The 18,645-nt window shown below is 38.8% G+C and overlaps 2 protein-coding genes across 2 annotated transcripts; both read left to right on the forward strand.

Moving 5' to 3' along the window:
- Positions 1–3,270: 3,270 nt before the first annotated feature.
- LOC108675538 (serine-rich adhesin for platelets) lies at positions 3,271–5,714 on the forward strand. Its single transcript, XM_018163559.1, has 3 exons — positions 3,271–4,742; positions 5,035–5,141; positions 5,674–5,714. The coding sequence occupies exons 1-3, from the start codon at positions 3,316–3,318 to the stop codon at positions 5,712–5,714; spliced, it is 1,575 nt and encodes a 524-aa protein (XP_018019048.1). The 5' UTR covers positions 3,271–3,315.
- Positions 5,715–13,564: 7,850 nt separating this feature from the next.
- Positions 13,565–16,868, forward strand: LOC125179102. Its single transcript, XM_047884266.1, has 3 exons — positions 13,565–13,724; positions 15,562–15,717; positions 16,059–16,868. Exons 1-3 carry the CDS (start codon positions 13,565–13,567, stop codon positions 16,304–16,306), a joined length of 564 nt encoding a protein of 187 aa, XP_047740222.1. The 3' UTR covers positions 16,307–16,868.
- Positions 16,869–18,645: the final 1,777 nt, after the last annotated feature.

Genomic DNA, 18,645 nt, shown 5'->3' on the forward strand with positions numbered 1-18,645 from the left:
ACGAAAGTCTCATTTACGACTGGACTAACCCATTGAGCAACATTTTCTCAGTTATGGTCTCATAACAACTCAATTTAAAGCACATGCATGAATAATATAATTGGAATTTTTCCCCCTGCCTGAAAAAACAAAGAGAAATGTTTTGTATTGAATTAGAACATATACAATGAGTGAACAAATGAATAACAGATTTGGTTTGCGATGAAAAATACTGAAATAACCACCCGGCTACAACGAGATGAGACAAGGCACAAGACGAGATGAGACGAGGCACGAGACGAGATGAGACGAGGCATGAGACGAGATGAGACAAGGCACGAGACGAGATGAGACAAGGCATGAGATGAGATGATACGAGGCATGAGACGAGGCACGAGATGAGATGAGACAAGGCACGAGACGAGATGAGATGAGGCACGAGACGAGACGAGGCACGAGACGAGACGAGGCACGAGACGAGTTGAGACGAGGCACGAGATGAGATGAGACGAGGCACGAGATGAGATGAGACAAGGCACGAGACGAGATGAGACGAGGCATGAGACGAGATGAGACGAGGCACGAGATGAGACACGAGATGAGATGAGACGAGGCATGAGATGAGATGAAGCACGAGATGAGGTGCGACGAGGCACGAGACGAGATGAGACGAGGCACGAGACGAAATGAGACGAGATGAGATGAGGCACGAGATGAGATGAGACGAGACATGACATGATGATGATGATCAGTATTTAATATTATTATTATCAATATTTACTAATATTTATTATAATTAGTTTTGAATTAATATTAATAAAACTTGATAATATTATTATTACTAGTAAATTTTATTTGCATATTCTATTTAATTTCATATTTTTAAGCTCAATTATGATGCCAAGACCATGAAACTGAAATTTATTCCATCCAATTCTGCCTTTAAGTTAAGTTATAGCATTCATATCTAGCAGTTGCACCCATTTCCCCCACCCACCTGCAGTCAAAGTCTCAACCAAAATGTTTCATTCTAGTTAGAATAGATAGCCTACAACATGAGCTTTCCAATGGTACTAAAAACTTTGAAATTGGCTCATAGGAAACCTACAAATGATAGTTTTTCCAAAAAAAGTGACAGAAGTTGGTCCATTTTTGGGGTGAAATTGAAAAAAGGAAAAAATTCATATCTTTTTCAATTTTCAACCTACTTCACTCATACTTATATGATAATTTTCTAAATTTTTTTCTCTTTTCAGTGGTGTAATTTTCATTACGATCAAAGGAAAGAATTTTTTTTTGCACATACCTACTTATAGGACTCAAAAATGAACTTGAGGCAGAGTCTAAAAAACTCTCTGCTTTGCCACTAGTCTGAGATATAGATTTCACGGCTTGAAAAAAATGGAATTCATGGCTTGAAATGGAATCACAGCTGGCAAACCCATGAAACCACGGCTCAAAAAACCCAGTTGCGGCTTGCCAAGTAAATATATTCCATGCCTGTGCAGGCACAGCTGGCACTGCAACCTAAACTAGTTTGAACATGACTACATGAGTGCATGGGCAACAACACAAGTACAACACCTCAACACAGCAATGTACATAGCATATAATCATGTATATTATTTAATAACCATATATAGCTTGGTATAGACGTATACTAATAGTTTGGACAGGATCATATCTTTTCATAAGGCAAGTACTAGTCAATGCTCATTCATAGCATATATATTTAATAATAACTGTATAGTTCAATGTTTGCTGCTACCAGCAGTCTGGTATTGAATATATCTCCTATTCAAGGCATGACTGAGCTCTCCTGCCATTTTCTTAACTGCAAGATTCCTACTAGATGAATTATCTCCTATCTAATTGTTAATAAAACTGCATGATCAAGCTGCTAGATTCCAAATGTATTAAATTTTGTCATTTTGGAGTCCTAATATTTCATTCATAACTTCATAAGCAAGAAAAGGCCAATCTAGCCAGCAGCTGCAGCTATGTGTTGGCAGGATCATATCTTCTCAGAAGGCTGCCATGGTCCAATACTTGTAGCATAAATATTAATTAATTAGTAACTATGTATAGTTTGATGCCTTCTACTGTCAGCAGCTGCAGTTATGCAATGATGGGATTTACAAACCCAGGATGGTGCAGTTTTTCATTGATTAAACTGTTGTACACAAGGTTCTGAACCTCTGCACTGGCAAACAACCTTGCAAACATGAAGCTAAAATGACGTAATTGGTGGATACACCCTGTATACATATACCTCTGGTGCAGAGTAGCCTGCTGCTACTACTGAAAAACCTTGATTCTGCTCTAACATAGCTGCTTCTAAATATGTTGATTCATTTTAAACTCCTTCATATGTGGATTTGACTTGATTTTCCAGCTTTGTCTTCCTAAAAATTTCAGTGCACAAATTTTGTTATTAATGGTCTCATTGTTGCATTGACATTACCTACTTTCTGGCAAATCTTTTGTGTACAAAATATTTTTGTTAATGGTCTCATTGTTGCATTCACGTTTCCTGCCTCTGGTAAATCTTTTGCATACAAAATGTGTATGTTAATGATCTTGTATATGCAGTCACATCAGATAGCCTGCTAACTACAAAATGTGTATGTTAATGATCTTGTATATGCAGTCATATCAGATAGCCTGCCAACATTATCCAAACTATGATTGAAATGAAATTGCTAAGCAATTTGCTGGTATTTCTAAGGACATATTAGAGATATAATGCAATAGTACTCATTGTATACATTTTGAATATTAACTTCCATGGTTTAAGAAATGGTTCCTTGCTCAAAAGTGGAACTCATAACTGCAAATTTGATAGATTAATTGCTTCAAAAATACAGTTGTGGTTTAGAGAGTAGATCTTTTCCATACTGGCTTCTTACTGCTAGTAAGAACTGCTTTATTGCTAGTAAGCTGTTTTGAGAAAATGTTGGGAAAATCTGTGTTGCTCCTTCTGTAACCTCAAAGCCTTGATAATATCTTAGTTATTAAAAAAGTCAAGATTTTGCATGGAAAATATGCTGGAAATTTTGATATTTTCACAATGTTTCCTTATTTAATATTGCAAATTGGCATTGACAGAACAACCATAATGAATCATTAATTATACTTTTGACTAAACAACTGTCCTTATTTGATTTTCAAAATTTTTACAGTGTTATTTCTTATCAAGTTATATTATTTCACATATTGTTATCATAAGGCATAGGGATGACTTATATGCATTTTGTATTAAATTTATAGAGCTTACATTTTTCTGTTTTCAGAATTTCATTTTCTATTTTCTGCTTAATAGTTTTACTGAACATAATGTCATCTGAAAAATATAACCCAACACTTGAGAGTGTAGAAAAAGATAAACAGCTCCCAAATGCATGGTCAGCCAGGATTCAAATGCACGATTCCTCAGCTACTGCATCGAATTATGAGGAGAAAAATGCGTGTGTGGCAAACTTGTCTGATGTTGCTACGGCATTGCACTCATTGCCATCGCTGCTATCTCGGTCTGCCCTCACTGAAGTGGAGTCATCAAGTCTTCCCAGTGGTGCGCTCTCCATTGTTAATACAATAGGTCTAACAAATGAAAATACTCTTCACAAAGACCAAGCATCATCTATTACTGATGCTACCAACAAATCAGAAGAAGGCCAAAGTTCTAATCTTAATGTACAATGCCCTCATCTTCAAGGACCTGGAGCCATTTCAAAGAAAATTGATTTTTTCCCAAAAATAAATGAACCTGGAAATTCTGATATGACTCTGAAAAATGACCAAATAAGAATTGGCTCTCTCGTTGATGGTACTCAACATAATGAAGACTTGTCATCCATAGCAGGAGCTCTTCCTTGCACCTCAAATCTTATAAGATTTGAAGCTATTCCTGATCCAAGCTCCCGTCCCTCAGAAAATGTCTTGGAAACGGCTGACTGCCCAAAAGCTCTCTCTACTTGGCAGGACATTACTTCAAATTCTGCATGTTTTGAAGCCCCCACTTCAAGGTTTGGGGCATCAGTGAAGTCTTCTGTCATGGGTTCAGTAAATGACATGCCAAAGTCAACTAATATGAAGACGTTGCCTAATTGCTTTTCTGAAGCAGGATTAGGCCTTGATCAAAGGGAAGACTGTTTGCCAATTCCTAGCTCAAATTTAGGTATTCAATCCTTTGTTGGCAATTCCAATCCAAATGAGAGCCTATCAAGATTGAGAGCTGCCAAATCTATTCCCACTGAACAGTGTAGCTTCTTATCACCCCAGCCTACCCTACATGGAGCCCAGGTCTTATTGCCTGTTGGACCTAACGGTGTAGATTCTGTTCAAAAAGCTCGTACTGAACCTTGTTGTGAAGTTGCTGTTGCCAGCTCCACAACCTCTAAGATAATCTTGACCAGCAATAGTATCAGCAATATCAGCTCAGCTGCTGGTAATATCAGCTTGGCTGTCAGCAATGCTATCTCAGCTGCCATTAATACAATCACAGCTGCCAGCAATACCAGCTCAGCTGCTGGCAATACCAGCTCAGCTGTCAGTTCTTCATTAAGTTCATTTAGCCCCGAGCAAGTTGTTTGCAAGGGTGACTTGGGCACTGAAGCTTTGAGAGCAACAAGAGCAGACTCTCAGAACATTGCTGCACATGCTGCTGCTGATGGACAGCATCAGCCACTCAAAGCAGCTGTGTTCAATGCAAAGGCTGGCCCTGTTTACAACTGGCAAGCAACACTTACAACAGTTAAAGATAGGTAGGTGCTCATTTTAATTATTATATTTGTTTACCTTATGATGCTTGTTATACTTTGAAATGTATTTACAACTATTTGGTTTGTAACCATTGCAATGAGAGTAATGTTGGTTGGTTTAAACTCTGACTTGATGCATCATAGCTAACAAATTTGCTATAGTTTCTTAGAGTTTTCCATAATGTTCACCCTAGGTTTTGCCTTACGGTACTCATGTCTGATAAATTATTGTAGCTCCTCTTCAGCTCAAAATTCATCATAAAGTTGGAGACTGATGCTCTGTTTCTTATTCCAGGTTTGCATTTTTGTTCAACAATGAAATCCTGAGCGACGTTCAGTTTGTTGTGGGTCGTGGGGAGGAGGAGCAAGTGATACCAGCACACAAGTTTGTTCTGGCAGTTGGTGAGTAGTTTCCTGTATATATAATGGATGTATTTGTTACATCCAATCATGTGTTTATTAACGTAATTTTCTGTCCTGTATATATAATGGATGTACAGTATTTGTTAGGTATATAATCATATGTTTAAATGGATGTATTTGTTTCATCAAATCATATGTTTATTAATGTAATTCCCTGTAATGTAATCTTACATCCATCATATGTTTATTAATGGATGTAATTCATTATTACATCATATGTCTAACAATGTGGTGGAAGGCCTCTTCTGATGTATGGAGAGATTTGAAAAAAATGAAATAGAAATATACCGTAGTGCTTGTGATGATGCAGAAATTTGTTTTTCATAATGGGTTCATAACCTTTTTTCTTAATGCAAAATGTCTGAAATATATTTCAAGTTATTTTTCTTTTACCATTGACTTTTAATCTGCTTGTCCAATATATGATCACTTTATAAAGTGTGGTCAACAAGGTGAATTTGTCTACGATTTGAGCCATGTTCAACTGATGTAATTGAACTGCATTGTGCAGGCAGTGCAGTGTTTGACATCATGTACATCATGTTCAACTGATGTNAGCATATGTTCAGTCTTAAAATGCCTAGCAAATTACGGAGCAGGCAATAAGTCCAGCAGCTATCTCAATCAATCGTCAGTTATGGAAAGATCGGGTTCCAAAGGCCGGATCCCTTGTGAATCAAGTCACGAAAAATTCAAGAATCGGCAACAGGCCATGTGCCTATTTTCTTCAATGCCGATACTTCTACATATTCTATTCTATTCTAAATGGCAGGCTTACAATATATAATCTAAGCCTCCTCAAGAATCTTGTTGCTCAAGAAGGCTATGTATAAACTATCTATGTATCTTGTAATCATATGCACATTCACTTACTACGTTTTATATACTCTTATGGATTTTAAACATACATTCAGAGTGGAACTATGTTTAAAATGAGATTGTTACACTACTTCGCAATATTTTCATTCTCCAAATTGTTCGACACGTCAGTTTTTAGTCCCTATTAACTTTGATAAGGAGATGACCATTTCTCAATGTCTAAAATGGATACTAAGAGCATTATTTATAGAAATAAAGCCAGACGAAAACGGTTTTACTGAGTATTAGCAACATATGTAGAGCACTTTGGAATAAAAGTACTTTTATATACAGGGGCAAAAACACAAACGTTATACGCATCCGTTCCGTGGTTGAACTAGTATATAGCTAGTTTGTATATAATTATCGATAAATAAGTATATAGTTCAACCATGCATATGTTTTTCTTATTACGGATTAGGTTTTAGTTACTGCAGAAAGAGTTGGTTGGGAGACGATGGTGCTGATATGGAAGGTACGGCCGACGGCAATAAATTTAACTCGTAAATAAACCTGGATCTAACGTGGTAACGCTTAGCCCATGCAGGTAGTAATCCATATAATAGCGGTTTCGGCGTTTATTAGGCCGTAGGCCTGTCGCCCATTCTTAACCTTGCAGAACATTCATTCCACAGCTCGCTGCGGTCTCAAACTCGCAACTCACTGCTCCAATACTGCTGTGCTTAACCGCCCGGCCTCCTCAGCGATCTGACCACTGTCTCACTGAGCTGGGATCGAACCCGCGCCTCTCTGCTGCAATCTTGGTACTCTGTAGTCTGTACTGTAACCACTGGGCCTCAATATAATAAATAGTTTCCTCAGCCTCTGATCTAAAAGTTGCAAACAACGCCGGAACGCCATCGTCCAAGTTCCAGACCGGTGACACGCTGGATAATGTCACTTAGACTTCATCCGACACTTACGCATGCTCATACTGTCACATTATCAGAACGGATTACAACTTGTCACATAATCACGCATAATCTGCGTCCGGCCTCACCTATTCCGGTCTTGCCAGTTGCCACTTCTGGTAGACGACCAGACGGCCGAGAGAGTCAGCTGCGTTCATCGAGTAAACATCTCTAGTGTCTATCGCCCTTGATTCCGTTAAGTTAACCGGTAAATAATCGCCTATAAGTCACATATTACTTGATCTTGGACTACTATATATACCACGAGTATATTTAGTGAAGGGTCCTTCTAGCGTCAAGAACCCGGCTGGCTTTCTCTCCCCTCCCCCTCCTCCATAGTGGCAAAGCAGAGAGTTTTTTAGACTCTCCCTCAAGTTCATTTTTGAGTCCCATAAGTAGACAAGTAAAGTATCATGGATACCAGCATTATCATACATAAGAAATTGGTTCAAATCTTGAGTAAATGAAGAAATTAAAAATGAACTGATTCTAAAAAATCTCTGGTTTGCCACTATGCCCTCCTCTTCTCTTCATGAGAAGAGGCAGACATTTATATATGACTCTAGGCATATGCATTTATATATGACTCTAGGCATATGCATTTATATATGACTCTAGGCATATGCATTTATATACAACTCCAGGCATATGCATTTATATACAACTCTAGGCATATGTATTTTCATCTCATTCATGGGTGGATTCTGCACAAATTTCCCATAGAAATGATTGCTTTTACCTTTAATCACTGAAAATTTATACCTGAAATTTCAGACTGGTGCCATGATGTAATCCAAAGTAAAATATTTCAATTTATTACTCAAATCTTGGAGCTCTCATACAACATTTTTAATAAATTTGGAATCTTCATCATTCACCTTTTTTACCATTAGACTAGAGTTAATTCATCATTTGTGGTACCAAAAATGTCAATAAAGCTCAATTAGCAGTTCAGATTTTTCACACTTGGTGCCTTGCAAAGCATGGAACACATCTCCCTTACAAGCAACAAATAGAGCTTTATGTAGGTAATTATTAGTAGCTGCAAGGTTATTTCTAGATTGATGAATCTTTACCTAGTTATTCCTATGTAGGTAATTAATCCTAAATTAATCATCTATCTAGTTGTTAACCAAAGTGCACAATAGGGCTGCAAGATTATTAATAGATTAATTACCTCTTACCTAATTATTAACAGAAGTGTACAATTGGGCTGCAAGATTCCAAACCTATAAAAATTTTTCACCTTAAAATCCTGCACCCACACAAGCCATTCTAGAAAATAAGGTAGAAATCACCTTATTTGCCTTTTGAGTTGCAAGCCGAGTTTTTGCCATTTTCTGAATTGCAATATTCTGGCTAGATCAATTACCACCTCTTATTTAATTGCTATCAAGTGCACAAAAGGGCCACTATATTTTAAATTTGGCGTTTTGAAACGCCAAATTTCAGTAATAAGTAGCAAAATTATAATCCTGCCTATGGTTAATTTCATCTATTTTTATGGCTCTTGCCTGATGTATTTCATTAAACCTACAGAGGAGTCAGATTTAGTATTCTACATTATTCTGCTTTCAGACTGGGGCTTCCCATTAGACAGTATGGGTCTGCCTTTTTTTGGTTAAAAATTACCTTGACAAACAGGGTCGCACACTTTACGTAAGTTCAAGGGTCGCACCTCTATCAAGCATCATTGCTTTTTGAAGAATGCTCGAGATCCCATAGGGACTAGATTTTTTCAAACTTTCACATCCAGCTGCCATTGAAATAGACAGAAAGCAGCCTTAATGAAGCAGATGATTCACAAATGTGAGTTTTATCTTTGTGTTACAATTTTTATTAATACCCAGTTGCATTGATTATCATTTTTTAAAACACCCTATGTGGCCGATGTCACCTCGCTAATGGTTGAATTCAGCCACGAAATCATTTTACTATGTTTTTACTGTGTTTTAACACATGTGGCCGAAGTCACCCCATCTCGGGTGACATCGGCCACCCAGCTAATTTAAGAAAAAAGTTATCAAACAATAAAAGTGACATAATTTAGACATGACATTCAAAGAAGAACCTTTCAGTAAGATCTTTACAAATTTACAATCCCCAGCAATGCATCATTCCTATTTTGTAGGAATTTGATCAGCAGAAACTAGTGTAATTAGGCCAAAGTCACCCCAGTTGACGGTACATCCCTTATTCTCCACGCACTGCAACATGTATAACTCGGCAGCTATCTGGTAGCCAGATGCGTGGCACCATCTATTGAGAAAGTAGCAAAGCAGAGTGAGGCTTGACATGATTCTGCTGCCGGGACCACCAAGAGATGGCGCTATAGTGGCAAATCAGATATTTTGAATAATAAGTTCATTTTTAATTTCCTTATCTACTCAAGATTTGACCCATATCTTATGAACAATAATGCTGGTATCCAAGATGCTTACTAGTCTACTCATAGGACTCAAAAGTGAACATCAGGAAGGGCAACAAAAAATGTTCTCATTTGGCACTAAGGATGGCGCTGTGCTCGTATCAACAAAGCTTTTGTGAACCCTACATCCTAGCAACCATTGCTTTATGCTTAGTTCTAGAATTATTATCGTTCTCATTATTTACTGAATCCGTTGCCTATGGCTCTCAGATTTTCTACTATTTTCTAAATAGTTGGCCAAGTACTGACAAATAGGTAGGGTAAACACACCATATTCCAACACTTTAAGGACGTAGCTAGAAATGAATGGCAATAAAAAGATCACCGTAGGCGCAATTCAAGTTCTGATTGCTTTACGTCACTCTCAAAACACCACACAACGCACCAGCAATGATGAAACATCACAAACTGTTGCCATATTTATTTAAAAGCCTTTAAAATTGAAAATCTACAAAATCGCTGAATTCCGACGCTGTGTGTGACTAAATTAGGCATATTGAAAGACTAATTCCGACATCACTGAAATATGCGGTGTGATGTCCGTAGACTTGCGGTCCGCAGACTGCAGACAGAGCGCTTCAAAACCGTAATTTGTAATTCTGATGCCCTGTGTAGGCTGTGTGAGCTGTATCAGAATTAGTTTTCATGTGTCTAAAACCATCTCTTCACTTAATCATCCATTAATTTATTAACCACTTAAAATCAGCAAACACAAGTATACTTAAAGGATTCCTAATATATTCACAAACTTATTTGAAAGTCTCAAACCATAATATTCTTTCTACACAAACAGTTTATCGCTATTTGGATGTTTTTCGATGTTCTCACTGGCCACTGGGTGACATGGACTTTCGCTCTGAGGATCTTAACATTTTCCTGCCAAACCTAGTGTTTTGCATAAATTTGGCGCGCAATAGTATGACGTCACTATTCCAACTATCTACGCATGCGTGGAACTAAGACAAAGCTTAATATAAGGGAATAAGTTGAGAAGTGTTGGAATTACCCACAATGTCAGAATATGGTGCATTTACCCTATGTAAAATGCAAAAATTTCAATCAAAATGTCTTGGCAAGATCTTCTGGGTACATAAATTTTACTGCTGAGTGCTGATGCATCACCAAAGATCTTGCAAATGATAGTTGCAATATTCATCCCCTTTCTGCACCCTGGCAGACAGCCTGGCTATCACCCAATTTCACCCAGTTGAGTCATGCAATAGACAAAATAGGCTACCAAATTATTTTGGGATTCAATTTCAATGAATACATTTTTTAATTGCTATTGCCCAAAAGTTCAGAAATAGCTACAGCAATTCTTTTTCAACTTCAGTGTCAAACTTTTAATGACTATGCTTCACCTTTTGAAACATGAACCCATGATTTAAAAAAACAAGTCTGACTGTCTGAGTGTGAGTGAGACTGAGACTGCAAGTGAGACATGGAAACAGAACAGCATTTTGGAAGGCATTTTTTAATGCAATAAATAAAGGCTAAGGATTCCAATGAAATGCATACAAAAATATTTGTAGGAAAATGGTGATGAATGTTTATTTAGTGGGCAGCAATGGATTTATCAAGTTCTATGCAATTTCAAGTTTATAACACCATCCAGTTTGAGAAAAACAACAAACTATGGCAGTATGGCCCGGCCGCCCGGGTATGGGGTGTAGAACTGTAGATGGTAGAAAATTTTTGGCACAACAGGCAATGAACAAGAAAATTCTAATTACCTTTGAATTTTAACTCCACGGGAGGGTCTAAGATTAAAACCTGTTCTAACTTGGACATTATTTGATTCGATACTAAATTACGTACATAGATGATAGACCTGTCGCAAATGTTCAAGAACGACTCAACTCGGAGTTCGGACACAATATTTGACGTCACTGTCGGAATCACTCTAACAGAACGAAAAGCCGATAATATGGGATTTGATTTGAAACAAAATTGGTCATTGTTTGTTTGAGGCCATGGTAAAAAATTAATTGCATTGGATTTAACTAATTTTCAAATCTTTCAATGAAATTATTAGTGCAGAAGTGAGGTTCAATATGCGTATTATTTTAAGAAAATTCAGAGTTCCTCCTTATTTATCGATGAGAAATTGTGTCTAGTAAGCGACAAACTAACGTAGCTAAAAAATAGTCGAAGACGCTTCTAGAATACTTGCTGGAAACTGGGTGGTCATAGTAGTGGGATAATTTGCTAAATATATAACGCGCTAAAAATAATGGTCAAAAATTCAATTAATCAATGCAAAGCGACCGGACCGTATCTGCAAGCCGAAATGTCTCGGACAAATTTACGGCCGAACTCACGGCCAATCTCCAATTTCAGGCTGTTTTGTAAAAATCAGAGGGAAGATGACCGGGCAAATTATTTCAGTTTCAGCCATCTACTCAACAAATACAGAAACGGTCATATGATCATCAAAAAGAACGCACACCTATAGTCTGCAGAAAGAGGAAGGGAGGAAAATGTGAAAGATCAGTAAGGTTTAAATGGGATCAGGGAGTAGTAGTTTGGCCTTTGGTGGCAGTGATTGTTCAGTAATGATTAGATAGGATCAGGGAGAAGTAGTTTGGTGGAAGTGATAGAATATAATAGAATAGAAGTGTCGGCACTGAAGGAATAGGCTCATGGCCTGTTGCCGATTCTTGTACTTTTCGTGACTTGATTCCACAAGGGATTCGACCTTTTGAACCCAATCTTTCCATAACTGACGATTGTTTGAGATAGCTGCTGGACTCATTGTCATAACTGAACATATACTCCTGCATAACTTTGTCTAGTCTGTTCCTGAAGGCGTTCAAACTCGGAGCGTCAACGATGCCATCAGGGAGGCTGTTCCACATGTCGGTGACTCGAAGCGAGAAGAAATGTTGTCGCATGGATGTATTACAACGCAGTTTTTTAGTTTATAGCCGTGGCCCCTGGTGTTGGTTATTGTTTCACATTCTAGTAATCCTTCTAGGACATTGTATAAACCGTGGGTATACTTGTATACTTCAATGAGGTCACCGAGCAGATGTCGATAACAGAGGCTTTGAAGCTTCATAATCTGTAATTCTTTCTTCATAAGGCTTGCCTTTTAATCCAGAAATTATCCTTGCTGCACGTCTTTTAAAAATCTCGACAAAATTTTTGTTCTTCTCTAGTTTTGGTGACCATGTAGCGGATCTCGCTACATAGAACTAATTTTATGTTTATCATATTAATATGAATACTCTTAACATTACGTTTATCGTATTAATAATTTGCGCATCATCATAAGATTATTTCAGAGAAAGAGAAAGCTCAGTTCTGTTGATGGCAACATCTCACGTCCGCATAGTGACCTGTGCATAGTGACCTGTAGTGACGTATAGTGACCTGTGACACCAGCGTAGTGACCTGTGACACCAAGCGCGACACATGCGTGTAGCCTGACGTGCACGACACATGCGTGTAGCCTGACGTGCACGACACATGCGTGTAGCCTGACGTGCACGACACATGCGTGTAGCCTGACGTGCACGACACACCTGCCATCAAGCACCTGCTATTATGCTTTGCTGTAGGAAAAGTTCGGTGACCAGTCCAGATTTTTGCGAAGCGCTTCGGAAATTGTCTATAAAGTTAGTACCCTGATGCAGTGGCTGTCTGTTAAGTTAGAACTTTGGTGCAGTGGCTGTCAATAAAGTTAGAACTTTGGTGCAGTGGCTGTCAATAAAGTTAGAACTCCAGTGCAATGGCTGGTAATGTGGTCCACGCTTAGATCCATTGATGACTGGGTATGAAGTTAGTACGTTAGTGCGTTGGCTTGACTTTAGTGCCAGTGCTTCAACGTGAACTTTGCATGCGCGAAAAGTTCTTTTTGATGCCGCATTGGAGTTAATGACGCCTGGGCATGCAAGTATGATTTGTGGCATGAACTGAGTTTGTCATAAAATAGAATGTTTTGTATCGAGGGCTGCTTGTCGAAATTCTGACAGTATCAGCAGAGAGACGACCAGCCTCAGACTCTTGCTTTGTACTCAGGAATTTTCCTAGTTTTAGAGTCTGTAAAATTGCCGTAGAGTTACCAATGACAATTTAATTGGAGTTGGATTATGACAATTATTTAGGCAGTATATGCAACTCGTAGCATTACTTACATTTGCTCGCTTCCAGTTCTTAGAGAAACTCATTGAGATGAAATGAACACCTGTAAGCTGTTACAGATGCCTAGCACCTGCAAGTTGATGCTGCTGCTGCGCATCTGTCAGTTGGTGCTGCTGCTGACAAATGTGACGGGAATGGCAGCGACGGCATTTCAGACGCAGCTGCAAGACGTTCGGCTGCTGAGTCCCATCAGCGCCCTCATGGACGTGCGTAACTTGTGTGAGTTCATGTGTATAATAACAAATAAAGATGGATGCTACGTTAATTAAAACGTCATACAGTTTAACGGGCTAGACAGGTACGAGGAGGACGCTGAGCCGTCTGGTGCTCTGGAGAACTTGTCAGGAGGTCGCTGAGTGTCCTGGTGCTCTGGAGAACTTGTCAGGAGGACGCTGAGCCGCCTGGTGCTCTGGAGAACTTGTCAGGAGGTCGCTGAGTGTCCTGGTGCTCTGAAGAACTTGTCAGGAGGTCGCTGAGTGTCCTGGTGCTCTGGAGAACTTGTCAGGAGGTCGCTGAGTGTCCTGGTGCTCTGGAGAACTTGTCAGGAGGTCGCTGAGTGTCCTGGTGCTCTGAAGAACTTGTCAGGAGGTCGCTGAGTGTCCTGGTGCTCTGAAGAACTTGTCAGGAGGTCGCTGAGTGTCCTGGTGCTCTGGAGTATTTACCAGGAGGCCTCTGGCCGCCTGGTGCTCGGAGGAGCTAGAGCTCTTTTGTGCCTCTTAGAAATTGCCAAAAAAGTGAATACTTCTCAGGATTTGTCTTTTTATATCGGGAAGGCCGGCGCGATGGTCCGTCGGTTTCTAACCACTCTTCCGAGTCGCTATAGTTTACACCTATTGGTAAACTCCTCTTATTTCCATACATTACTTACTTTACTTAACTTTAGGCGTATGTGTCATTTTCCCCAATAGTGAGATTAATTTGATTCGGTATTTGTTCAAGCAACACAGAGTGCAGGGATATACACTTGATTTGCAGGCGAATGCAGGGATTGTGCACATGTTTTGCAGGCTAAAGCAGGGATTGTGCACATGTTTTGCAGGCTAAAGCAGGGATTGTGCACATGTTTTGCAGGCTAAAGCAGGGATTGTGCACATGTTTTGCAGGCTAAAGCAGGGATTGTGCACATGTTTTGCAGGCTAAAGCAGGGATTGTGCACATGTTTTGCAGGCTAAAGCAGGGATTGTGCACATGTTTTGCAGGCTAAAGCAGGGATTGTGCACATGTTTTGCAGGCTAAAGCAGGGATTGTGCACATGTTTTGCAGGCTAAAGCAGGGATTGTGCACATGTTTTGCAGGCTAAAGCAGGGNGTGAGTTGTTGTACATCAAGTAAACTATCAAGTTTAGTGAGTTGTACATCAAGTAAACTATCAAGTTCTGTGAGTTGTATATCAAGTAAACTATCAAGTTCAGTGAGTTGTTGTACATCAAGTAAACTATCAAGTTTAGTGAGTTGTACATCAAGTAAACTATCAAGTTTAGTGAATTGTACATCAAGTAAACTATCAAGTTCTGTGAGTTGTACATCAAGTAAACTATCAAGTTCCGTGATTTGCTGTACATCAACTATACTATCAAGTTCCGTGAGTTGTTGTACATCAAGTAAACTATCAAGTTCCGTCAGTTATTGCACATCAAGTAAACTATTCACCTCCGTGAGTTGCTGTACATCAAGTAAACTATCAAGTTCCGTGAGTTGCTGTACATCAAGTAAACTATCAAGTTCCGTGAGTTGCTGTACATCAAGTAAACTATCAAGTTCCGTGATTTGCTGTACATTAAGTAAACTATCAAGTTCCGTGAATTGTTGTACATCAAGTAAACTATCAAGTCCCGTGAGTTGCTGTACATCAAGTAAACTATCAAGTTCTGTGAGTTGCTGTACATCAACTAAACTATCAAGTTCCGTCAGTTATTGCACATCAAGTAAACTATCAAGTTTCGTGAGTTGCTGCACATCAACTAAACTATAAAGTTCAGTCAGTTATTGTACATCAAGTAAACTATTAACACCGTGAGCTGTTGTACATCAAGTAAACATAAACTTTGTGTTAGCAGCCTTCACCGCGACGCCCCTGGAGGTGTTCATGCCTTTGTCGTGGACGACGAATGGGACCTACGCGTCGCAGAAGGAGGTGTGCGCGGAGGCCGGAGGCATCCCACTGCTCATCAAAACGCAACGAACCCTCAACGACACCCAGACCGTTGTTTGGGGTGTGTATCAGGAGAAAATCATATGGATGTTAAATTAAATGTAATCTATAGTCATTTCTGTTAAAAAATTTTATGGGATATATATTAGGTCCGTGTTGTCTTCACCGTTGGCTTAACTCGCTTATCACTGCGATATAGATAGCATTGGGTGTGTTCTTCATGGCTTCCAGACGCCGTTGGCTCCTGGAAAAGCGATCGAATGGCCAGACTGGAGAATCAAAATAGATGTGCAGAAATATTTAGAATAAATAAGAGTGATGAATAATATTTTATAGTAATCCGTCTCACTTTGGCGTACCACTTCCGGGTACAAAACAAGTAACGGATTTCTACCCACACAGCCGGAGGTCATTATCTGCCTTTCAACATGTTTGCTTGGTCGTGCGCCCGCGATTTCGATGGAGACGGGGAACCTGAGTGGCCCGACGGCGAGAAAACTGCCGCCACCATCTTCACGGCTGACAGACTCGGAACGATGTTACTTGCCGGTGGTCCTGCTTACTTCTACTCGACGAGTCAGTACCTCATGAGCAGCTTCGAAACCAAAGCCTCGACGTTTCCTGTTCTGTGCTCTCGAAATCCTGCGTGACTGCCATAATGGAACAACTTTCTAACGTTGATTCCTGCGACGTTGGAAATGAACTCTACGTTATTTCTCCTGCAATACGAAACTCTTACGTGAAGCTATTGTCACAATAAAACTATTTCATGCTCTCATCAACGTGCACACATTGAGCTCTTTAATTTGTGTTAGTGCGTAACACATCCGCGACGTGTGAATTCATTTTTCCGCGCTTATACATCTGCACCCGATCACCTAACTTTGACTTCTAATCAATATACTCTCTGTAGTTCATCAGGAGTCTCTATTAAATCAATCAGTAAATGCGCACTCTCTTCACTCATAAAACATTTTCTTATATAATATCGTAATAAATTATAACTTTACATATATGTTTACTTTCAACAATCGCATTATGCGATACTATTGGACCTGAAAATTTCTCACAAATCTGCTGCATTATCCATGAAGTATTCATCACGGTTTGCCACTCATTCTGCCACCGAACCAGCGCTTGTATACAGGAACGCATCACTATCACTATCAGTATCAGGGAACAGCCTCCCTGATAGCATCGGTGACGCTCCGAGTATGAACGCCTTCAAGAACAGACTAGACGAAGCTATGCAGGAGCATATGTTCAGTCTTAAAATGCCTAGCAAATTACGGAAGCTCCCCTCACAACTTGACATGCGCCATACATACGCTCCCCTCACAACTTGACATGCGCCATACATACACTCCCCTCACAACTTGAAAGATTCCAGAAAATACTTGAGAACATCTAGCCCAGCTAAAAGGTAAAAAATTAAAATGATGAATTATGTAAAATATTCATGGCAAAACACATTAGTATATTAAAAAACAATTTAGGGAAAAGCCTGCTGAAACATTAGAGGCAGGCAATATTGATGGACAACATCTTAAAAATAAGGCATACATATTTGCAAAATAAAAATGGAAAACATAACCAACAACTAAGAGTAACTGAGCAACAACTTAAAATTAAAGTTACATATGTTGCATAACTTATCTTCTTATCAGGTGCAATTTGTTTAATGTTAGATAAATATCAAGTATGTTTATAAGAATTCAAGCATAAAACATCACTAGCATATATAGAGCAGTAACAACAGCACAAAATCTACAGGTCTCAAGTGCATAGGAGTATCAAAGAATGAAATGAAGAGACAAGTGGAGGTTCATGGAGGAGCTTACTCAAAGAGTTGCAGCTCAAGGCCTGTTGTTTCCTCCCCCAGAATATGAACTACGTATCAAGTTTTCAAACAAAAATATGAACTAAATATTAAGCCACTTCTAATATAAAATTAAAGAGAGTTCAATTGCTAACACATATATACATATATTATACTAATACGTTGATAAAGTAAAGTAAATTTTGGCTCAATACTTGAACTTCCTGCTTAAATAGACAACTCAATCAATAATATTTCTTTGTCTACTTTCACATCAAAAAGTATACATGAATTTTGTACACATTAAAAAAGTTACAATGCCTTTTGCTGCCATGTCTTGCCCTTCACAGAAATGATCAGGCTAAAAAGTTCTGCCATTGAGCACCAGAAGCAAATTACTTATTCTGCTCCCCTAGGTGCAATATTTCAATTGTAAAAATATGTGTTTATCAAGCTCAGTTATATTCCTCTTGTTGAGGTATTCCATTCAAGAAGCTATTTTTGAAATTCTGTAAACCATTGCCAAGATTTCACACATCAAATTATTTTCTGAACATGAAAATATGGAAGTTAAATGCATGTGTAGTCATTTAATTAAACCAAAACCTCAGTCCCATAACATTCATTATTCAGAACTCCAAGGGTGCATTTCAACCTAGTAACATGGGCCCAGAGCAGCTTTGGCAGCAGCAGCAGCAGCAGCAGCATCCTGCTAATACAAAAGAGGTTTAATTATTAACCAAGAAATTTGGCCACAAGACTCACCTTGAAACATACTGTATGCTCGGTGGGATTTGTGAGGGTTAACTTTGAAGCAGAAACTTCATCAAATGGACCTGCAAAATGAAAACAATAATTTAGTATACAAAGAGCTACTCATATTCAGACATACCACACTACTGTTGCATTGTATCTGAGCACTTAGTATCTCTTTCAATATCTTTATTTCATACTAGCCTTCAATTCTGCCTTTATGGTACTTAAAAGTTTATTGTTTTATTCAAAGCAAACTGAACATTAGAAAACAAGCAAGCCCCTAATGATGGCATATACATTTATATATGGCTTCAGGCATTCATATGCATTTATACAGGATTCTGGGCATATACATTTATATATGACTCTAGGCATATGCATTTTTATACAACTCTAGGCATATGCATTTATATA

The sequence above is a fragment of the Hyalella azteca genome, unplaced genomic scaffold, assembly GCF_000764305.2.
Source record: "Hyalella azteca isolate HAZT.00-mixed unplaced genomic scaffold, Hazt_2.0.2 contig15056, whole genome shotgun sequence".
NCBI classification, from domain to species: domain Eukaryota; kingdom Metazoa; phylum Arthropoda; class Malacostraca; order Amphipoda; family Hyalellidae; genus Hyalella; species Hyalella azteca.